The 22526-nt window shown below is 38.6% G+C and overlaps 1 protein-coding gene across 1 annotated transcript in view; it reads right to left on the bottom strand.

Moving 5' to 3' along the window:
• Positions 1–257: 257 nt before the first annotated feature.
• CRYBG1 (crystallin beta-gamma domain containing 1) overlaps positions 258–22526 on the bottom strand; it is a 100244-nt gene continuing 77975 nt past the window's right edge. Inside the window, exons 15-23 of the mRNA XM_034061194.1 lie at positions 18848–18974; positions 18637–18669; positions 16786–16895; positions 16391–16520; positions 12582–12721; positions 10194–10317; positions 8850–9008; positions 5857–6019; positions 258–2802 (exon numbers count right to left, since the gene is read on the bottom strand). Of these exons, the coding sequence (XP_033917085.1) occupies positions 2714–2802; positions 5857–6019; positions 8850–9008; positions 10194–10317; positions 12582–12721; positions 16391–16520; positions 16786–16895; positions 18637–18669; positions 18848–18974 (1075 nt within the window). The 3' untranslated portion in view covers positions 258–2713. The remainder of the gene's footprint in view (positions 2803–5856; positions 6020–8849; positions 9009–10193; positions 10318–12581; positions 12722–16390; positions 16521–16785; positions 16896–18636; positions 18670–18847; positions 18975–22526) is intronic.

The following is a 22526-nucleotide window of genomic DNA, read 5'->3' as shown; positions in this document are numbered from 1 at the left end:
GAACTGTTGCCCTTGAACATGTATTGGTACACAGCAGCTGTCTCTTCTTTAAAAGCTCACACAGGTTGCATAATTTAAGAAAAAGAGAAAAAAAAAAGAAAAAATCTTTTAGAAAAGCCTCTCTGATTCCTTCATGCTCTGCTTTGGTAACAGTTAATGTCCCATACATAGTTTTACATGTAAGCCATGTTAAAAATGTAGTTGTGACTTTTGCAGAACACCCCTCCCTCCTGGAATAAGAGGAACAGCCAGCAGCATTTTTAGTTGGTGGATCATGGAGCTTTTATTTTCCAGATGTTTTAGCTAAGTCCCAGAATTGTGAGGCATACTTATTCTTGTATGTAACTGTCCAAATGAAACTTGTGCTGTCCTTTTTGCCCCGGCCTTTCCTAGTTCTGTTCACCTTTATTAATACGTATTATTATTCAGTCTAGTTCATTCTCAGAACCTGTAAACTTTCCCTGTAGTAAGTGGTCACACTGCTACCTCAAGCCTGGCACTTTAATCTTGATATGGCAAATTTCTCATGGCAAAACTAATCTGAGTAGAAGCATGATTATTGTTCTAATTGCCTATCTTCTGGCACAGAGTCAGCTGACTACAGTGTTTATGCAGGTAGGCTAGACATGCTTTTGTCAGTAATCAGGAGACCCTGTTTCTGCCATGTCCCCTGTCCCTGCTGCTGGGGGTGAAGTGCTTGAGGGTGTATGTCTGCTGCTCTGTTTTTAAACTTACCATTTTGCAGAGATGGGCTACAGAGTGACTTGCTCTGCAATTAATGCAGGCAGATCAAAGGAAAGTGGTAACCTCTTAATTAGAGCTGCACATATACTGTGGTGCAGCTATGGTGGTGGAAAAAACACGTCATGAAGTGCTTCCACCAGGGGAAAGCAGCAGCAGCCATGAGAACTGTGGGTCCATGTACAAATGCACTGAACACACACTTTTACAAGGGAAGCGTCTATTCCTCAGAGCCTGCAGCCATTCCACACCATATATTCACTCCTCATTTGGGGTCACAGATGAATTATGGACAAAGAAGGATATAAGACAGAAGCAAAACTAACCATAAAATGTCAGCTTTCTACCTTTAAAAATAATTTCAATTAAAAGTTACCTAACTAAATTTATTTGTAAAATGCTATATTATATATAGCAAGAGCTCAGCAATATGACAAAGTACCACTGTTTGGAACCAATAACAACACATTTTCTATGAAGAACTAAAAGCAGCACATTTCAGAGCAACAAAACTTCAGTACATCTGTACAAGAGGAGGAAAATTAGTAAGGCACTTCCTCTAGAGTGGTAACAATAAAAGCACCAGTATCCTTTGAGGCAATACAACAGTAATGAAAACGTTGATTTTAAACAGACTTACAATGCAAGACAAAGGCCTGGATGCTCCTGGGAGCAGCTTGTAATAACACTGGTCTAAGCCAGAACAAAAACACAGCAGCATAGTACAAGACTTTGTATTTTACCTTTTTGCCAGCATTATTAAGAAAAACAAAGAAAACCAGATTAAGAGCAGGGCAACAGAGGAACCTTCTGAAGTCATCAGTCTTACTTGTCACAAGATCTTTACCAAACCAGTAATGCTTACTCTGAACAGGCACAGCCCTTGTGACTGGGCATGTATCCAGGCTTGGCTATGCCCCTTACTAGGGCAATCTGACACATCTGCTTAGCAGCAACTGGGAGCCAGCAGCCCACCACGGATCTTGTTCCCCAGCATGACCAGAAATACTGGGGAGTCCAGCTTTCTCTACAGTAAGCCCAGAAGGCAGTGGCTGAAAAACTGGGTGATTACAGTGCTTAGGTGCCGTTGCAGTCACCTTTAGTGGTACTTTCCTTATGAATTCTTGTTTTCAATATGATTTTGGAGTTTAGGGAGATTATACTTATTGGAACTGTTTTAAAAGGTAAAAATCTGACTTAGCAAAGAAGTAAAATACCTGTAACTCAAAAGGTTAGGCAGCCAAGAAAATGGGCAAGTTCTTCACATTCTGATGCATCCTTTTAGCCAGCCCTTTCTTTTTCTAACAAACATCTACTAATTTATATCATCTCTACATGAGAAAATCTACAGTTGGTTGGGTTTTTTTCTGTAATTTTGGACTTACTATATTAGCATTCTAACTATATGTGAAGCCACATGTTAAAAATTCTTTAGATGTGCTGTTCCCTAGCAGTCTTCAAACTTCCAGTAAATGTTTGTTCCAGTGAAACAAATATATTAATTTCTAGTAGTGAATATTTTGCTATACTACAGCCCATAGGTCCAAGTTGCTATACCCATATACACACTGCACTCCTGCCCTTTATAAAATAAGCTTTAATTATTTTATAGCCCTTCTCTTAGCTTGAAAAATAATTTAAAGTTATGCTTATTGACTATTCTGGATTAACTACTCACTGACGTAACTGTCACTCCAGGGAGTTTCCCCCACCTTTAGTTCTTCCACTCTAGCCCAAGGCATACTACCATTCTCTCCTACTCACTGGGAAAAAAAAAATAAAGGGTTGAGAAATACTCCAGGTTTTCTAGGGATAATAATCTTAGAGAGGTGAAACCATTCTGTTGCTTGTTCTTTTTAAAACTGGGAAGACAAAACTCTTGTTGTTGATCCCATATCCTTCAGAGATGGCAGTGCCAATTCGAGTGTCTGGAACAGCAGCCAATTCAAATGTCATCTTTGCTTGTTTGAGTTTATACAACCAGTGGTTCCCAACATTGCGTTAACTTTTCTTCATTGACTGTGTTGACAACAACATGGTCATGGTCATACTGTGTACCTCCTGTAAAGAGAAGTTTCAAAGAGGGGAGATTAGCTTTGAAATAAGAGACTTGTACTCTAGGTCTCAGGGCAATTCTAGTAAGTGCCAGTGTAGACAGTTTCCCTTCTCCCCAAGGCACTGAAAAGACAAACGCCCTTTCATCATTGCCTGCTTTTGGAATTCATTTTGAAGCAAGGGAGGCTGCCTGCTCCTCTCCACCCCTTCAGTAATTCAGTACCTCAGCTTTGTCAGCCTGGATGGGAAAGGAAGGAAACACTGTAGTACAGTCAGGTGCGGCTCCTTTAAGACTGTCACTTCCCAAAAGTCATGCTTGGCTGTTTAGTTTTCCCTCAACAGCTGTCAGTTGTCACTTCGCTCTAAGGATGATGTTTACACAATGAAATGAGTCCTGCAGCTAACAGACAATGCGAGCAGGACCACACCAGGGACAAGGTCTGGTACTCATTTACTCTTCACCATTATAATCCTGTGTTTGGAGCAGCTGCCAGACACAGAGTATCACCCAATGTTCAGCTGTTTCCACTGGCAAATACAGCCCTTTCTTAGAGGGGCTTAATTTACTCGTGTGCTGCAATGTTCATCCATGTTGAAACATGTTCCCATAGAAGCACACCAGTACTAATCTGACTTAAACTCTGAAGCAAAGAAATGTATGACTACAACTGAAAGTGGGAACTGATTTTTTTCTCGTATCTAGTACATACTGCAAAAGTGTAGGACATGTGCATTGCATACAGCACAACACACCTACAATAGCAGGTAGTATCCTCACTGGAAGCAGCCATCAGAGCCAACAGAGTACCAGGCCACCCCTGCAGACACTCTTTCATTCTGCACCCCTCACCATTCTGCCTCACCCTCCCCAAATGAGCAAAAGGCAAGCCTGGCAGCCAAAAGCTTATGATGAATGTAGCAAGTGTAGATTCTAGCAGATCTCAGCAACAAATATACATGGGCAGGCACATTTAAGAACAGCTCTTCTGTACAAAGGAAATGTCATCTCAAGCACCTTAGCTGTTCTCTGCTTCAGGAATCTGGGGGAGGCTTCCTGGTGCCACTGTCCCAAAGCAGTAAGGTCTGTGAGAAGGTTAACACCAACATGATTTGTCTTTTCAGGCAGTTACTAAAAAGCAGTGGGGATACACAGCAGAAATACTTGCAAAGTTCTTCAGGAAGAAGAGTTAAAAAAAAGGGAATACCAGATCTAATAATCCCATGGGAAAGAAAACCTAACCAGCAGCTACAAAAAAGAACATTACTTAATCACTGTAATCACTGCGAGCACAAAAAGTACTTTTTAAGCAGTGTCTGATAGAATGCAAACATGTTATAAGGGGAGAGGATTTCTTTCCGTGGAAGAAGAGACTATTTACTTTGGTAGAGCAGTGCCCTGGACAAGGGCATGACATCCACAAGGTGGCACTGGTAACTGCACAGCTAACAATTGCATTCACTTGCTGAAGAATTCATTAATGCTCAATTTGTGGTCAAGAATGGATCAACAAGACTGGCAGAAACAGGTAATGTTCCTACTAGGCTTTCTCAAATAAAAGCTGAATGTACCTACTCTTTCATATTTACCACACAGATCAACTTTTTTTTTAAACTTAGAGTGCATCTATACTTCAAGCATCAGACCATTGTGAGATTCTGCAATTAGAAAAGCAGAATGCATAACTACTTTAAACATGATGAGTTGAAGATAAGGCAGTGTAATTTCTTCTTGTTTGGTGTAATCCAGAACTCACTGTAGAAAAAGATACACAGAGTTATCCTGACTAAACACTCTCCCTTGAACTGGAGGCTTTTTGATGAGTTTATAATTAATTGCCACTAGCTTTTCATGGCAGTAAAGAGAATGAGTGATGATTTGTGCCAGTGTTGTATTATGGTCAAACATTAGATAACCCTTTTCTCACAGTTCTGATAGTCCTATCTTTTTTAGTTCTAAAGTGCTGACTCTGGTATTTTCCTTTTTTTTTCTTTTGTAATGGCTGTAATTAATGTTACAGCATCAATGCAAAATTCATTTAAAACAGCTAAAAAAATAAACAGCTATAGGAAATTATTATTCCCCCCACCTGAAAGCATGAGAGTTATGTAAGAACATCGAGAACATGGGGACTACAAGAAAGCTGCTGAGGGACTTTTTACAAGGCCATGTAGTGATAGGACAAGGAGGAATGGATTTACACTGACAGAGGGTCAATTTAGATTAGATATTAGGGAGAAGTTCTTTGCTGTGAGGGTGGTGAGGCACTGGCACAGGTTGCCCAGAGAAGCTGTGGCTGCCCCACCCCTGGCAGTGTTCCAGGCCAGGTTGAACGGGGCTTTGAGCAACCTGGTCTAGTGGAAGGTGTCCTTGCCCATGGCAGGGGGTTGGAACTGTATGATCTTTAAGGTCTATGATCTGATTATGCTAATTCTGCTACTCAATTTGTTGCTTTTTCAGACTTTCTATGAAACCAAAGTTTGGAAACAGTATCTAACTGAATCAAATTGCTGCAACAAAAGTGACTATAAAAAGCACATCAAGTAGGCACAGACTTCACGCTGCTATAGCAGAATCTCATGGTTGCAATAAAGGTGTCGTCATTAAGAACAAAATGAAAAAACTTTTTTCATCAAATCACATCAGTGTACATGCCTGCCTTTGCTTTCCTACTATCCTCTGGCTAATGCACCTACTATATAAGAAAATTTGCTCTATACAAATTATAGTTAATGAGAAGTTAGGGTTTTCTTGCTTCAGCATTTTCAATAATTGTATTCATATCCTCAGTGCACATGAAATTAACTGAGGATATCTACAGTGAGTGGACACTGGGAATACAAGATAAGCAAGTACTGTGAGTTACTAAACTCTGTGTAGGAAAAATTAAGTCCTAGGGCCTGCCTAATTCAGGAGGTCAGACGAGCTAATCGGGTCTTCTTTGGATTCTAGATTAAAGTAACTCTAACACCATCCTTAATTTATAGGCACGTTTAGTGCCTATCCCACTGTAAATACCATGTAATTAAGACACAATGTAATGAGATAACACATTTGCTTACCTTTGATATCTAAAACCAGTCTGGGTTTCATCTTGCTATAAATCCTGCCATCAGGATTAATATGCCAATATTGTTTGTCTTCATTCCGCTCAAATGACAGACCAAGTTTAGAGCCAGGAGTTATAAGATTTCCAACAATTGTCAAGCAGCAGTCCTCTGCCATCTGTACCATCAGAAAGGCAACAGCAATTATTCAAAACAGCCTTACTTCTAGTATTCACTGTTTTTTAATCAGATAGATGACAACAGGCAACAACAGAATCCACTAACTAGTTTCCCTAAAGGAATGTATTTTTGCCCCAAAGTCAAGCCTACTTATTTTATTTTGTTCCTATAAGGCTGACACTCTTCACAACATAACATTAAAATAACCATGGTGTGTCAAATTAGAAGGTACTATTAGCAGCTGCCTCTAGCAGTGGCCAGTAACAGATGTTATGGAAGATTACATTCACTCTGCTCTTGTATGCAGCACATTCCTGGTAATATCTCCCAGTCTACAGCAATTTCCAGTCCAGAGACTTTTCCATGCAGAGCTGGTACCTTTAATACTCCGATGGTTTCTGTTCCATACATGAATTTGTTAATCACTACCCACTGAGATCAGTGTAACTCTTTGAAACAAACACCCTTCTGTATCATCAACCTTCTGTACCAAGCAGTTCCATATCTTCACTACTACTACTAAAAAAAATCCCAACAACTGATAGGCAACTACAGGTTTTATTTGATGCTCTCCTCACTCCCCTTCTTCTACTCCCCTTCCCCTCCCTGACTTCAAGGGATGTCTTGTCCATGCTATGTTTGCATGACTTCAATCATATCATCCCTCAAACTGCCCCCTTTGTAAACTAAAAAGTCCTATTTTTTCTCTTCCTTGCATAGAAACCTTCCACCTCCTCTGTGCATTCTTTTTTTTGTTCTTTAATAATCTCTAGTCCTTTTGAGATAAATGACATAACTGCACTGTAGCATATCACAAGGATATGTTCCTCTTTGTTCGATATTTTTTTCCTAGCCATTTGTATAACTTGATTTCAAAATTCTGCAAATGTCTTTATGGTTAAAAAAAAAAAAACCTGGCAAAAATCAAGTTTATTTGCAAATAATATTAAGGCTATATTAGTAGTAAATTATAGTTAATTATTCTATGTGAACAGTGATTTTTCAATAGATCACCCTAAGCTGCCTTGTATCATCTGAAGGGACTTCAGTGGCAGATTAAGGAAACACCTATCTGCTGTTGTTGATATGGCCCCAGATTATTAAATAGACAGTTGTGAAAAAGTAGCAGTTCTTACTATCATAACCTAGAATTGAAGTAAGATGATTTAGTTCTGCAATTCTGAAATTCTCATCTGTGTCTAAAGATGTTCTCTAGTGGGACTTGGAAGACTCAAAGCTTCCACACTAGGTAATTGCACAAGGGCTACTACTTCGCCTATCTCCGAGAAACTTGTGAAGAGTGAAGAGACCTGATTTCAGACCTGCTATTCATATTCGTTTCTGACAAAAGGGGCAGAATAACTTTCATATCCTGCTTACCAGTTATGCTACCTACCTAAAACAGCCCTTCCCTGAAACCTCAGGCATACCTCAAGTACTGTGCACTCAGTCAGATGACCTAAACTTACAGGAAGAAAGGCACAAGTTCTTCCAGGGACCTGTGTCTGTCTACATGCATGTACTTACCCACCCATGAGCTTATTTTTAAAATGCTGTGAAAACCAATTTTTTTGCATACAATACATTTACTGCCATTCAACAGAAAGATGGTGGAGCTCTGTAAGAGTCCCGTCGTTTAAGATCAATGTTGCCAGCTTGCACTCCACACTAAGCTAGCTACCTGGTTGCTCTACAGCATGAGCTGTGTATTTTCTGTGCACAGAACTGCTTTGTGTGAGACAGGGACAAAAACCAAGAGCATGTTTTATCCAAAGCCATGTAATACCACACTATCTTGATAAATACTTTCAGTGAAATGTTTGAGAGGCACTGTCAAGACAGAAGTCTTTTGTATGATATTAAAGCTTTTAGCTTACTTTGCATCATTCACTCTCTATATAAATCCCTTTTACTACTGCATGAGTTCTGTAAACATGTCCAAACAATTCCTTAGCTTATTAACAGTAAGATTCTTCCCTCCAGGATAGATGACATAATTATAAATGTCTCCTTTGAAGTTATACAAACCTATAGAAAAAGTTCACATGATTCTTTGCAGTCAAGCTGTTTAAGAGCATTAAAGTAACTTAATTTTCTTTGGCTAGCATCCCTACCTAAGACTGTACATGCTTAGACATTATGAACTGCACATACCTCTGCTCTCCTCAATGACAATTCACACATGATTAGTTTTATGGACTGTGAGAAAAGTAGGACTTCATTTGGAAACTTGTACAGAGGAATGGAAAGCGATGAATTTGACAAATACAAGGGTAACCAGACACAAACCCCCAAAACTCCAAAAGAATAGGACTGCATCTTTAAGCAGAAGAGGATATAACCTGCATTACACTAATCAACGTACCACAAGGTATTTGCAGTTCAAAGTTCAATAAGGGTCTATTAATTATAGCATTTTAACACTAAGAATTTTAAAAGGTCTTCCCTACTTAGACACTTTTGTGATATTTTCACTGGAAGAAAGAGGGCATAAACATGAAAGGAGCTCATGAAGAGCAAGACAATGATCTTCTGGTGTTGATGAGGCTGGTACTTATGAGGGTACTATTGTTTAGGGGAAAAGTACATTGTAACTAAAATCTCTCAGATTACATCAAAAAAGGTATCATACAACTAGTTTGTATCACCTGAAAAAGCCAGAGTTCAATTTAAAAAACCAACCAAACAGACAAAACAAAATCAACCCTTTACAAAAAGATTATGTCATAGCTGAAACAGAAATACAATAAATTAAGATGACACAATAGGAACTGAATCCAGAAACCTTTACTGGGAAAGAAAAAATTCATTCTGAACTTGAACCTTACCCGGCACCTTATGAATCCATCCTGATAAACCCATATTTGATCATCTGAGCCTGTATCTTCTGCAACCTGTATTCTGAGAAGATTCAGATTGTCTAAATTTCCATCAGCTGACATGAATTTTCCTGTTTCTTTGTTTCGAAGCCTGAAGTACACACGTTTCTGCAGAAAACAACAGAACTCTTTAATCACAGTCTCAGCACAAAACACATCCTGCTCTGGTTAACTTCAGAGCAGTTACTTCCCGGTGAACCCCATGTGTCCCTCCTCCTTTCAGAACCATAACTTTTCTATTCTAGAATTTAATTCCAAAGGCCACAGATGTCTAGAACAAGCCAAGCTTGGAGAACTTGTCATTCTGCATGGAGATTTTTTAGGCCTTCCTATGCACCAAGATCAGCGCACAGTGGAAAGCTAAGAAATTTTAATTCAGAGCAGCACTAACGGCTCTCTGCTAACTTTTTGTATTGATGCTTTTAGCTTTCATCAAGGGTGCATTTGTGCAATGCTGCTTATTTCCCTGGCAACAAGAGGTATACTGCAAGTTCATGCTGCGTCTTGTTCCACATTAACATCTCTGTTTAGACAAGCTCTCAGTCAGTGCAGTCAAAATGCATTATTCCTAACCCTGCTTAAGGCTACACAAAGACAACATTGACAGCAAGGAAATACATTTGGCTACAGGTACAAGTAATCTGTGAATTTGAAAAAGCTGTTTCCTTGATAAAATACAGCTCAGCAAGAACCTTGAATGTTAAAGCTTACAGGCCTGCAGCAGTACTGGACCAAATCACATGGTCCTTACTTAAGAGAACAAAATTAAATGGACGCCACAAGAACAAGTTTTGCATTAGATTTGCAAATTATTCTGCCAAGTAATAAGCAGGGAAGGGCCTTCACCCCTAAATCAACACAAAAATCACTACTAATTGAAGTATCCAATTTTGTTGACCGATTTTCTTGTTGTTCCAAAAATAATGTAGATAATATAGTACTTTCCAGTAGCAAGTTTGGGTGCTAATTATAAAACAAAATAATGTATATATAGTAGTTATAGTCATTATTTGTTAAAATAATTTAGCCAATCCTTATATGCTGTCCTCCATATTTTGGTTTAAAATATGCTTAATGAACAGTTTGAGCAGCAGAATTGCAAAGCCATGCAGCATAATCAAACAGCTTTTATTACAAGCAAAACTGTAGAGCAATTTTTTTACACAACTGCTATTGCTGAAGCTTGTAACATGCATCAAGACTGTAACACTGTTTTCAGCTGTATAATATTCCCCTAACCCCATTACAAAATATAAATTAGTACTTGACATTCTCACGTCAGAGCCTACTTACCTGCAGTAAAGGTCTCAGAGAACCTATCTGACAAAAGCCACTCACTTTATACCAATCTGGAATTTCTTTTGGTGATAACAACATCTGACGCCCCCTGTAATTACTGTGCTCATAAATTACCCATCTGTAAGACAAAAAAATAAAATACAGAATGTTTTTACAACTAAATCCTGCTTTGAAATCAATAAATGGGTTTCTAGAAATCTGTCCCACAAAGTAGTGGTGTTTAGCTTTGGAAAGCCAATGACCTTCTTTCTAATAGGTCTTCAAAAATAATAAAATCATGCTCTGACTGAAAACAACCACATTAAGATGAGTACACTGGAGTCCACATTTTACAGTCCTGTTATTTAAAAAATACAAGCTGAATGAAACAAAGCTTTTTCTTGCCTTAAAGGAGAAAACCCAACTTTAAAATATCATCTGTTTTCAGGAGGTACTGTGACTCCTCAAGGAGCATGTATGTATATGCTACACATGTTGTATATGCTAGACTGCTGCATGTGCAGAATCAGTAGTTCTAATATCTTAATTTGGACAGGCTTCACCCACATGGGAAAGAGCTATTAGGGATGCAGACTACAACAAGCAAATACTGTAACTGCAACAGTGTGAAATTCTCTAGCATATTCTGATAAGAGGGTTTATTTCAGAACACCTTTCTTCTTCCCAAAATACTGTAGGGGAGGGGACATGACACAGATAGAGACAAAGAAAAAGCATATAGAAAACTTTTGTTTAGCATTCCCTAGCTAATCACAAACACATCCAACCATGATAACAATCACATCAAAAGCAACCTGTCCGAATCTGAATTCTGCTTCTCTACTGTACTGGCACAGGCAGTGAATTACAACTAGACTTTGAAACAGGCTGCAATACAGTGCAATATATTGAGTTTTCTCATACTGATTTGCTGGGACTGTACAATAGCCGTATGTCCATATTCAGAACTCACACCTTAATATTGGTGCTTTTTCACAGCCTAATACACATCTATCCCAGGTATGAAATTAGGAGAATCATAAACAAATGTCTCTTAGCAAAGGAAGAGAAGATGAAAAATCCAGGCACCAGGGACAAGTGCACTTCAAAACGCATATTTTGATACATTTCAGCATCTGACACTGCTAAAATTAAATCAGAATTCTTGTATCATTTCATTGACCAACTGGAAAAATCAACCTGTCATTGGACAGAAAACATACACAATTCATGACTCCATTACCTGGAATCACAAGTAACAGTGTTTGACCTCATGCTATTTCATGTTATTGAAAGTCAGAAACAACTATACGGTGGTTATGGTGAAAGATACGAAATCTCAGTAGACTTGAGAGTACTGAACAGGTACCTTTTCCAATGACCCTTGTGTTTCAAAGGTCAGCTCAGTGTGCTAAAGAAACCCTTCAACGAGCTCACCCAGACGGGAAAAATGATTTGGTCTACAGAGCTGATATTACCTGTCCACTGGAGGGCAGTCTTAAGCTATCCGCAGAGTTTCTCTAGCACACACCTTGAAATTTATCTCTTCAGAAGAGCACGTTTATGCAAGCAGTAACATGGATTTATCGTTAAACAAAACAAAACAACAACAACAAAACAATAAAAACCCAAAAGTCACGTTCTTCAAGTTAGAAAAAAACTAAGTATAACAACTAGTGCAAGTATCTTGGAGCTAGAAATTAACAGGAAAAAAACATGAAAAGAAGTTTAACAGCTCTGTTGGAACACTGAAAGGAGATAGCACAGTAGCTTTCAGCATGCCTCCAGTTTTTAAACTTCATCACAGCCTATTTTTTCACCTGATCTTCAAAAGTAAAGTTAGAGAAGACAACTGCTTAAAAACAGCTAACGAATTTAACTGCTAGATTGACAGAGTCTGACCCAGGTTCTGAATTAAAAGGGATTATTACTAATGCCAAAAGGGGCCAGACCTGATTGTACCACTGTGTCCATAACATCAAAGTAAAAGGATGAATGTGAAGACTTACTATAAAATTTTGAACTTATGGCACAGATCAAATGGATTATTTTTTAAATTTTTTTTTAATTTATTTTTTTTTGTGATTGAGACCTAAACCAGGAGCACAGAAGTTTGCTTTAAGGATGCTGTGCGAGCTGGCTTTTAGAATATGGCATGAGAGAGGACATCAGCTTCCTTGTAAGCTTTATTTAAATTAATTTCAACTTCTAGCATAGAGCACAAGTCGGTGATGACACGTTCTTGAAATGGGATGCAAAAAGGTTCTGTAAGAAGACGCTGCATTAAAGCACTCCATACATTATGATAATAAAATTTTTTACTCCTTGGTTTGTAACACCTGTAATTTTTCAGTTGAGTAAATAACATCATTCCAAAGAATCAGAAAGTGATTTTAAACTTACGTGCCACCAAGGACTTGAACTGAAGCTACTCGAGGGTTGTATCCCAGGAACTGGAAATTTAAGATTTCTGTACTGAATTTGATTTTCTTTCCTTGGAACCCCACCTTTTCAAAAAGAGCTATGCATGGTTCAGACAACTCCTGCAAAAGGAAAATAAACACTTTTACAATATGTTAGAACTCCACATGGTGAACATCACTACTCCACACAACCCTTTTCAGAGGTTTCTTCTTGATTGTTTAAGGATAATGTTTTTTGTTCTGCACAGGTTACTTACAAGAAATAAAAAGAATAAAAAGCCCTTATACAAAACACACAAGGGATCTCCTTACATGGAACATAAAACTTCCTTATCTTAGGGCACACACAAATTTCTCTGGTTTTAATTCTGCATCATATCTTAAGTACATTTTAAAATATATTTTCATTAATGCCCCATCTGTCTTCCATTGCACTAAAGCCCAGTCATGAAGCAATTTTCATCTTCAGTCCTGAACATAAAGTCAAATAATATTGATTTCTACAGCTTCAAATGATGACAGCCTTGTCATCACTGCTTACCACTTACTGCTCTCATTTTTAACTCTTACAGCTGGTTATGGCAATATCAAACTTTGATTAGACAAAAGCTTAAAGATTCACACTTCTGAGGTGAAATTCAAGACAAGCAAAAACTGTAACATCTGAATCCTCCAAACTGCTGTGGAGAGACAATTCTTCTCCCTCACTGTCAAAATGCTTCTGGTGTCAAAGGGATTCTGCCCACATGAAGCTCCCCGCGTTGCTCGGTCCATCTTAAACACCTTCTGGATAACAAACCTCAGACTTTTCTGTGTAGCAAGGTTATCTGCAGTGGACTGGAAATAACCTCTCACAATTAAAGCCTTCCTCTGGAAGCTGAGAGGCAAGAATCTGAAATCCCTTGGGATAAAGTCAATTAATCCTGAGTGTCCTGGCATTAGAGTTTATGCTCATAGATAGAAATGAGCCTGCTACTCCCTTTCTTGCAAGTCTTCCAGCAACAACTGCATAAAACAACCACCATAGCCATAAGAGCTCCTTCCTGCTGGCATATGTTCGGAATGCTTGAAACACACCAACTGGATCAGGAACGCCCAACATGATGCAAAGTCTCTCGACAGACTCCTATCTGGCCCCAGGCGTGGAAACAGGCCCTCCAAGGCAGAGGTGGCTTTGTAATGCGCGGCAGCAGATATCCAGGCTTCCATGCAACTTTGTTAGGCAAGAACTCCTGACAACCTATTTCTAGACAGTGCTTAAATTTCTCTTTAATCTTCCTTTTAATCTTCCTTTAGATACTTAAAGGCTCAGATGACAATGTTGCATGAGCATCACCATCATCTCTGCAACAGTCCAGATTATTGTACAGTAGCTTCCTGATCACACACACACTGCTAGGCTGTAGGAAATGCCACGAGAGGCTTTTCAGCTTACTCCAAAAATTAGAGTACACTCATCCCCACCATGAAAGGTAAACACCAGTTAGACCATCATGCATCATCATGGGTCAAAAGCCCAGCAGGGACAGTTGCACCATGATGATGTTCTGGTGTCTCCCCCTCAGCCCTTTTACAGACCTGCACCTGTGCTCCGAGACATGGAACTAACTGGTCAGGCAGCAGCCCTTGAGCCATGTGCAATGCTTGAGAAATAATCTACTTACAAAGAAAACACACAGACAGCAAAGGAAATCCTCCAATTTTCTGCCACACCTTCCACTCTAGGCATTGTTTAGATTCAGCAGCAACACTGCTACATAAAACGTTCCACACAGAAAGAACTGCAACATCTTCTCACCAGTTTTCTTTCAGTACTTCCTATGTACTGCACTGTGAGAATCTGGTGCTCCTGTATATCTACACTTAGTTATTTCACAGAGTTGTTCATTAAAAAGAAGTATTTTCAGCATGACTGTTCATGCATAAACCACATTCAGGTTTTTTTATAGTCTGTTCAGGAAAACAAATGTTTAGCAAATTCAAGAAGGAAAAATGCTATTCTCTATCTGCAGCACAACCATGTGAAGTATGCAAAGCAAGAACAGACATGCAAAGATATGGTGGTATGATGAAACAAAAACCTTGAGCTTATGAATACAAGCCCTTTTCACTTTCTCTTCTAAGTTTACTGAATATTCCTTTCATTTTCTTTTTTCATGGTCCCTTAGAAATCAATCTCTTCAAGGGGGAGTTAAACTAATGTATAGTAATGCTAAAACACATTTAGTATTTTAGACATACCAAAATATCAAAGGTGCTTCTTGTACAGAAATGTCACAGAAGAATCACATGGAAAACTATGGGAGCAGCAGATGGTGGGGAGGAATTAACATCTGCACTGCCAAAATCAATCCCAAAATAAATCTGAGAGGTGACACCAGTATCTAACAAGTTTCAAGCTTTTGTAAAATTATGAATCATTTTCACCTAACTTCTTATTCTCTGTATTCTGGTTTGATAATAAACTGCTGAGCAAAGCAACCCATTATCCCCTTCTACACAGGCAGAAAGCCCCTGAAGAAGGAAGCAGCAGCACGGACTGGCCAACAGATGCATCTCTGTGCTACTGTCTGAATGTGATGAATTGTAAAGCTTAAACAGGTTTCAGAAATTACAAGAACTTTGAGACACAAAACTGGTGTTTGGCTGTCTTAACACAACAGCCTATATCACAAATAATACATCTTCCAAAAGTAAGCTGATCATTCCAGCTTGAAACAAGCATTTCAGACCCAGGAACTAGACATCGACAGGTACAGAAAAGCCTGTTTTAGTTCATGGTGATCACCCACCAAGCTTGGCTAGAAGCATTTCTATTATTTTTAATAGGATCTGTCTACTAGATAGCCAGAGAGTTCAGAAGTCAGAAATACCTGCTGCAGATGTTTGTTTACACTGTACATCAAAATGCTTCAGACACATGAAAGAGAATGACGCACTTCAGTTCTCCTTTGTCAACTGCTACATCACTGATGAGTTACCAAAATTACAGTGGAGTGCAATGAAGTTGCCAGATTCAAAGAAGAGACTCAACAGTTTTTTAAAATGAGTATCATCTCTTCTTATTGACATAAGTTCCTGGATTCTTGATGCCATTTTGCTAGGAATTACTTTCATCTTAAAATATACTTGCAGATTCCATCAGAACCAATCATAATGATTGGCTATAGGCTTGAGCAAACTTGCTTCTTGCCACTGATGAGTTACAAAATATGTAAATGTTGTTTAGTTTCTATCCACCACACATAACAACAGCACTGTCTGATTTTGCCAAATGGCATTGGGTGTTGCTTTACTTTATCTAGAAGGGTACATTATTTCATGATTACCCAAACTGCATTTCCCTGATTATAGCAATAGCGTTTTATAATTACATGCATTGCATGCAAAGTTGCTTAGTTAAGTCTGTTTTTTTAATATGCATAAAACCCAAGGGCTGTAGTACAAAGGTTTCTTCACACTGTTCTACTGACATTTCTCAACCCACTCTAAGTGGTCTCTCCTACTGGGAAATTAAGTGCCTATCTGACACATCCTTGACTCTTTTTACAGAAAATCCCAGGCAGCTGCTTCTGGGATGTCCCCTCTTTTGAAAAATACAGCACAGAGGTCAAGAAAACTTGGCTGCAGCCAGGACATTTAAATGCCACTACATATAAAAAAGAAATAAATAAAAATACTCCTGTTGTCAGTGTGTCCCTCACATTTCTACTGTTGAAAAAAATGGGGAGGTCAGAGTCATCAGTGTACCAATCTTTACTTTACAGTATTTCTAATAGTTTTACTTACAATATTTATAATCTGTAAAGATTTTATAACTGCTTGGGGTGAACAACCCATTGCCGTCAGATCAGGGTAGATTCCTTCTTCTAACACATACTGGTTACCAGAGAATTCTTCCTGGTCATACACGATGCAGCTGCAGAAAGACGAAGAAGAAATGGCCTCTTAAGAATTCTGTGCAAGTTAAAATGAAGCTCTGTTTCTCAGTCTTCAGCAAGAGCTACTGACAGAAAGATTATTTACAGTGTTTTGTCCTGACAGGCTGAAGACTGATGTGTAAGCTGCAAAACATTTTTCTCTGTAAGTCCCTGTATGTGAAATCACTTCAGGTGTTAGAAAGCTGGCTGCTCTTTAAAAACTTTTACTGTTTACTGGATTTTGCAATATTCGATGTAACTTACCTGCCATCTAATATTTTTGAAGACTTCACAGCAAATGAATCGATACATCTTGTATCTTTTTCAAATATTTGGCAGTTACCCTTGAATTCAGGCTCTGAAAATAACTGGACCTTTAAAAAGTTATAAACATATTTAAAAACAATTAATTATTCAATCTTCAATAACACGCCTCTGCCACTGCTTTTACAATTACATTAAAACCTGCTTAAATCACCCAGACTTCCTCAGCTATATGTTGTTTTTTTTTTTTACCTCTTCTGTGTTGCATCCTTGCTCAAGACAGTAAGGCAACAATACCAAAAATTACTTCTGGCTGTGTATCACTCAGTAACATAGAAGGTAATTAAAATAACACTAATGAAGATAGTTCCCTGGACTATCTGATGGAGATGATTTTTAAATTCCCGCAGAATGGCCAGAACTGGCACATCTTTATTAAAGGGCCATAAACGATTTTGGTTCTTACTATTAATCCATTTAATCTCCAAAATACACACTCTGCCCACTAAATGAAAACTGTCTCACAACACAAATGGGGCATAATCTTGGCAAAGTACTCGGAGAGCACGCCAGCGGGCATGGTAAATATTCCCAGGGTAGATGGGCTTTATGTGCCTGTTATGGCTATACAGTCACGTCAGTTGTTCTTTCACTGCTTGGAGGATAAGAGAGGATACGTCACCCAGAGTCTTTTGTCCTTGTTAAAAAAGAAAAAAAAATAATTTCTAAGCAGCAAACCTGCTAATTTAGTTAGAGGATAATTAATCCTGATCACACAGAAGTCATGCACATTATCACATGCCTACCAGCTTTATTCGCTCTTAACAGAGATACAAGTGTGAGCATGCACAGCGTTCCCCAAAGAGGAACATGCTGACGAGCGATGCAGTCTATTGGCTGCAAGCCATTACTTCTTTGTTTCCTCAGGATAAGGTCTTAGTAGACACATAATATATAGATGCAAATAATTTTTCATGCACATAGCTGAAAATAAGCAGCCTTGAGAATTTTATTCCCTGCAGTTTATACACTATCCCTATGCAGGAGATTCCAATGAGGTATGCTACTAATAAAGAATGCAAAATGGAACAGATAAGACTTTTCTCCCTTGTTTTCAAATACATGAGATACCCACCATTTTGACTGAATTGAAAATAACAGTATCTTTGTGCAGAGACAAACATGAAAAGGTTCAGAATTATCAAAGTATGAAAAAGGTGCCCATTGGCCTCACTGTCAAAAATACGTATTAATAGCTGCATATAGAACACAGTCCAACATAAAAATATGTTAACTCACTGAACAAATTCTCCCAGTAATTTCCTTCTCTTAACTATCGACAAAGATGGAATTAATTTTTAAGCGTAACTCAGCAATATTTAAAAGTGAACAAGATTCCCATATAGTGCAACCACCATTAGCAGAACTGTTACTCAAAGAACTAGATCCAAAAGGGTTTAAGTCACAACAATATCATGAACAACACCCAACTTGTAGAGCACTTGCCTCAGCAGCTACCTGCACCTCTGCATGGACAGCTGAGAGCTCCAGCTCCTCAGAACAATCACTGATATACCAAAACAGCTCACTTGCTGAACCAAAACATTGCCTGTGCCCTGATAAAGTTCCAGTGGCAGCTGTGTATTAAATCCCACCTTCCTTGGGCCTTAATGTGCCTTACTTGAGAGGTCAGGAAAGCTGCCTTCCTTCACCTGCAGTTCTTCTCTTTGTCTGACTAGTCAATCATCTATGCAAATAGCTGGGTGTTACATCAGACAGAAAGCCATTTCTTTATTTATATATGTTACAAACCTACACAGTACTTTTCATGACCTTGGAGAAGTATCTTACCTTGACTTTACCTCTTTCATTTCCAGCAATATCCTGCAGATGTTTGGAAGAAGAAAAAAAATTATTTTAAACAGTAATAAAATAACAAACATACAAAAAGTTTACTTTTTATTTATATTTAAGAATGTAAATAAACTGAATTTGATAGAAAAAATGTAGCTCTAAACACTTCAGAGAAACTTGCAAAACAAGTATAAAATGAATTCCTTACTGTAATGATGGGCTGAACTGAAGATATCTTGCAATTCTTTCCCCCCCATGCCTCAATGCTGGGATATAGCCCTTTAGCCAGTATATACTGCTCCCCTGTGAACTCAGGATTCTCATAAGCCACCCACCTAAGAGAGACAGAAGAAGGTGATGGGTAGAAGTCACAGTACTTTTCCAAAATACAGATTTGTATAATCATTATTGTCTTAATGTAAGAACAAACAAAAAATTTCTCCCCTCAAGTGTCAACTGTGATTTTATCACAACCACAAACAAGTAAGTGTATCTGATACTCCAAAACCCATGTAAATTTCACTTCCTTATACCCTATGTCAATACGAATTAGCTAAAAGCAGACCAAAAATTCAAATACATCATCTGCTAGATTTCCTAAAAGCTGACTCCAGTAAGAACATTCTGAGGTGTTTCACAATTCCATTATTTTGGCTAGCTCAAGACCTTCTCTGGAAAAACAGAACATATTTTTTTAGATAAAACTAACTTTCAGGGTCATCTGGGCTGTAAAGACAGGAATACCGATTTTTAATGTTGCCAGTTCAGCTGTGTTCAAGCAAACATCAATCCCAACAGAAAGCTAAGCCGCAAAAACAGGCATATATGCTAATGAGAGCAGGCTGTTCCCTGCCAGGAATCACAGATATCAGGCAGGAAAAACATCCCTGAAAGTTACGCATTAAAACCATCACAAATTTGACCAGATTAATGTATTTAAATTCAAAGCTATTATTATAACTAAGCAGTCACATCTCATGCCTGACACAGGCCACAAACTCAGAATTCTGCATCAAGTCCGTAACTTCTGTCCCAGTCACAATATGCCTTTTTGAAAGACATTGAACTTTTGAGATACACACTTAGAATGCATTAGAAAAACATTACAAAAACCAACCAAATCACTACATATCTCTCTCCAATGTTCAGTTACCCCTGCAGTGCTTTGTTTCTAGCCTCAACTATCTGCTATGAGGTAGTCTTGCTACGTATCCATTCAATAAACCTTCTATTATGGCATTCTTAGTTCTAACCCTGGCTCCATGCTGAAGTCCAAGGTAAAGCATTCCCACATCAGCACTACCTTTGGTTTTGTGATAACCTGCATAACTTCTGTCTGTTGCTTTTCAATGCTAGACTTCCCAAACTTTCCCATAATTATATTCTGGCTCTTTTTTAAACATCCTTTTCTCTGTTTTCTTTCATTTGTTTCTTTCTTTCTTTCTTTTTCAGCGTCAATATTAGAACTGGCCAGAGTAACAGCTGAGTTTCATTCATGTTTATGCAGGCATTAGGACATCTTGCTGGTTCCTGGTTCTACAATTATAATCTTCTACTCATTGTCAACCCACTTTCAGTTTTCTCCAAAGCCCTGCATAATGAATGTATGCTAGGTTATGCCAAAACCCACTTTCAGTGCAATCTTCTTACAAAGCTTCAACACTAACAAGAAAAATAAATCGTATCATAAAGTATTAAAATGATATGGAACTTGTAATTTGCAGTGGAGGCTAACTCTCACCATCTAAATTCACCATAAAATGATCTACATGTGTCAAGCAACTGGTTTTTATTAAGCTGCAGTTTTATTCTAAGAACAAAGTCTCTGCAGATACAAGAAGTAGGATAACTTCAAATTGAAATAAAGCTGCATCAACATGTATGTGCTGAGAGTATGAAGTTTGTATTAGCTGCCTGTGGCAAACACTCATACAGCGATTCACATTTATCACTATTCACATCTCTTGGTTTGCCTCAGATATAATCAATTATTCTAACTTGTTATTCACTAATTACTTAAGACATATTTCAAGGCACATTTCAAAATCACCTCATAGTAATTCATCAAAGAGACATCGGTATGTACAATAAATTGAGCAGACAGTTCAAATGTCTCAGGTGTGTCTATACCTGTATGCCACATATACCAAAAGCTGTGAAAATGAGGTTTCCTTAGCCAGCTTCTTCAGCAGATGTTTATTAGATTCTTCAATGTGCAAATGCCAAGGTACAACTACAGTGCATGACAGTTTCACCTGACTGACATCTATGTAAAAAAGTTTTTCTGATAGTAAGTGAATGACAAAATATTCCAGGTGCCTCCTAAGAATCTGTGAACTATAGTTATTTCATTTCCCCCATCTAAAAAGAAACCTGAATACAGAAGTAACCAAGGTATCTCACTCACACATAGGATTTAAATAAGCAAGTCAGCCCATGCAGTTTCTGGTGCCAAGGCTTATTGGTGAAATACCTGTGCTTTTCTACTTCATTCATAAGCCCACACAAGCTGCTGAGAGTAGTAACAACAACATCAAGGACAGGCAGTTTAATTCAGTACCAGCTAAACCTGTCAAACGTCAAGTGCTCCTAGGAAAGAGCACTGCCTGAATCCAACTTCTGACCTAACAGAAATGCCTGGAGAGCAAGACATCACCTCCATATCTGAGCAAGAGAGTCACATCCCAGTTGCCAGGCATCACAAAAACTGGAGTACTGCTCTGAAGCATGGCAACAACAACCCTGCCCTACAGGGAACAAGTTCTCTTAGCACAACAGTTTTTGTAACCCCCAGCCCTACAAATTGTCTTAGCCTGAGATACAGCCTCATCCCATGCTGCTGGCAGGGTGGTGCTGGAGACCTTCACTGCTCTACACCATTCATGTCCTTGGAACCAAAGATGTAAAGAAAAGCATTGTTTATATACTGTTGGCACTACTACATGCACAGTGTCTTTCCCCAGAACTTTCCACATATGATGTCTAAGAAGCATGGGTCCAGGGCGGGTCTGGAAGATCAGCCAAGAACAGAATGCAGATAAAGACAACTTGCCAAAAAAAGTCAGCTCTGCTCATGGGTAGCCCAGGATTCATTTTACCTAACTTCATCTTTTAAAACACTAGCCATTTCTTATCACATATGTTCTTTCTAACATCAGCTGCAAGGAGTAATCCCCATTTTTGTGCTGCTCAGACTCATTTTAAGATAGGACAGATTACTCAAGTCCTGTAAGGACCATTCTCAGCTAAGGAAGAAATGACAACACCTTCATTAAACAAAATGGCATAGTTGTAAAAAGAAAGCTTTCAGGCACAGAATACTCCTTCAGGTCTGAAATACAATCCACCATCTTTAAAACTTAAATACTATATGGAGACAATGAGTTTAAATTGGCATAAATATGCTAATCAGATAGACCACAGGGGCCAGGAAGTGAACTGGCACTTTCAGATTTGTAGCATGATTAACAGAGAAGACGAAGTAGTAAAATTTTGTTATAGTAAACAGAGCAAACAGGTTCTTTACCATACCCCTCTGTTGTGGTTTAAACCCAGCCACGCAGCTCATTAACTCACTCCCCTTTTTCCCCAACTCCCGGAGAGTTAGGAAGGAGAATCAAAAGAATGTAGCCCCCATGGGTTGAGATAAGACCAGTCTAATAACTAAGGTATAACACAAATCACTAGTGCTACCACTAATAATAGTAATAATGATAAAGCAAATAACAAGTGAATACAACATCTCACCAGCCACCGACCTATAATTCACCCCACCCTGCCCAACCAAGCACCGACCGATACCTCCTCCAACCCCCAGAGCTCCAGCCCTTCCAGGTAACTCCTGGTTACATCCTGGGTATGACGTGCTATGGTATGGAATACCTCTT

This window comes from Melopsittacus undulatus, chromosome 3 (assembly GCF_012275295.1).
Source record: "Melopsittacus undulatus isolate bMelUnd1 chromosome 3, bMelUnd1.mat.Z, whole genome shotgun sequence".
Taxonomy (NCBI): Eukaryota; Metazoa; Chordata; class Aves; order Psittaciformes; family Psittaculidae; genus Melopsittacus; species Melopsittacus undulatus.
This window is presented reverse-complemented; position numbering and strand designations above follow the sequence as displayed.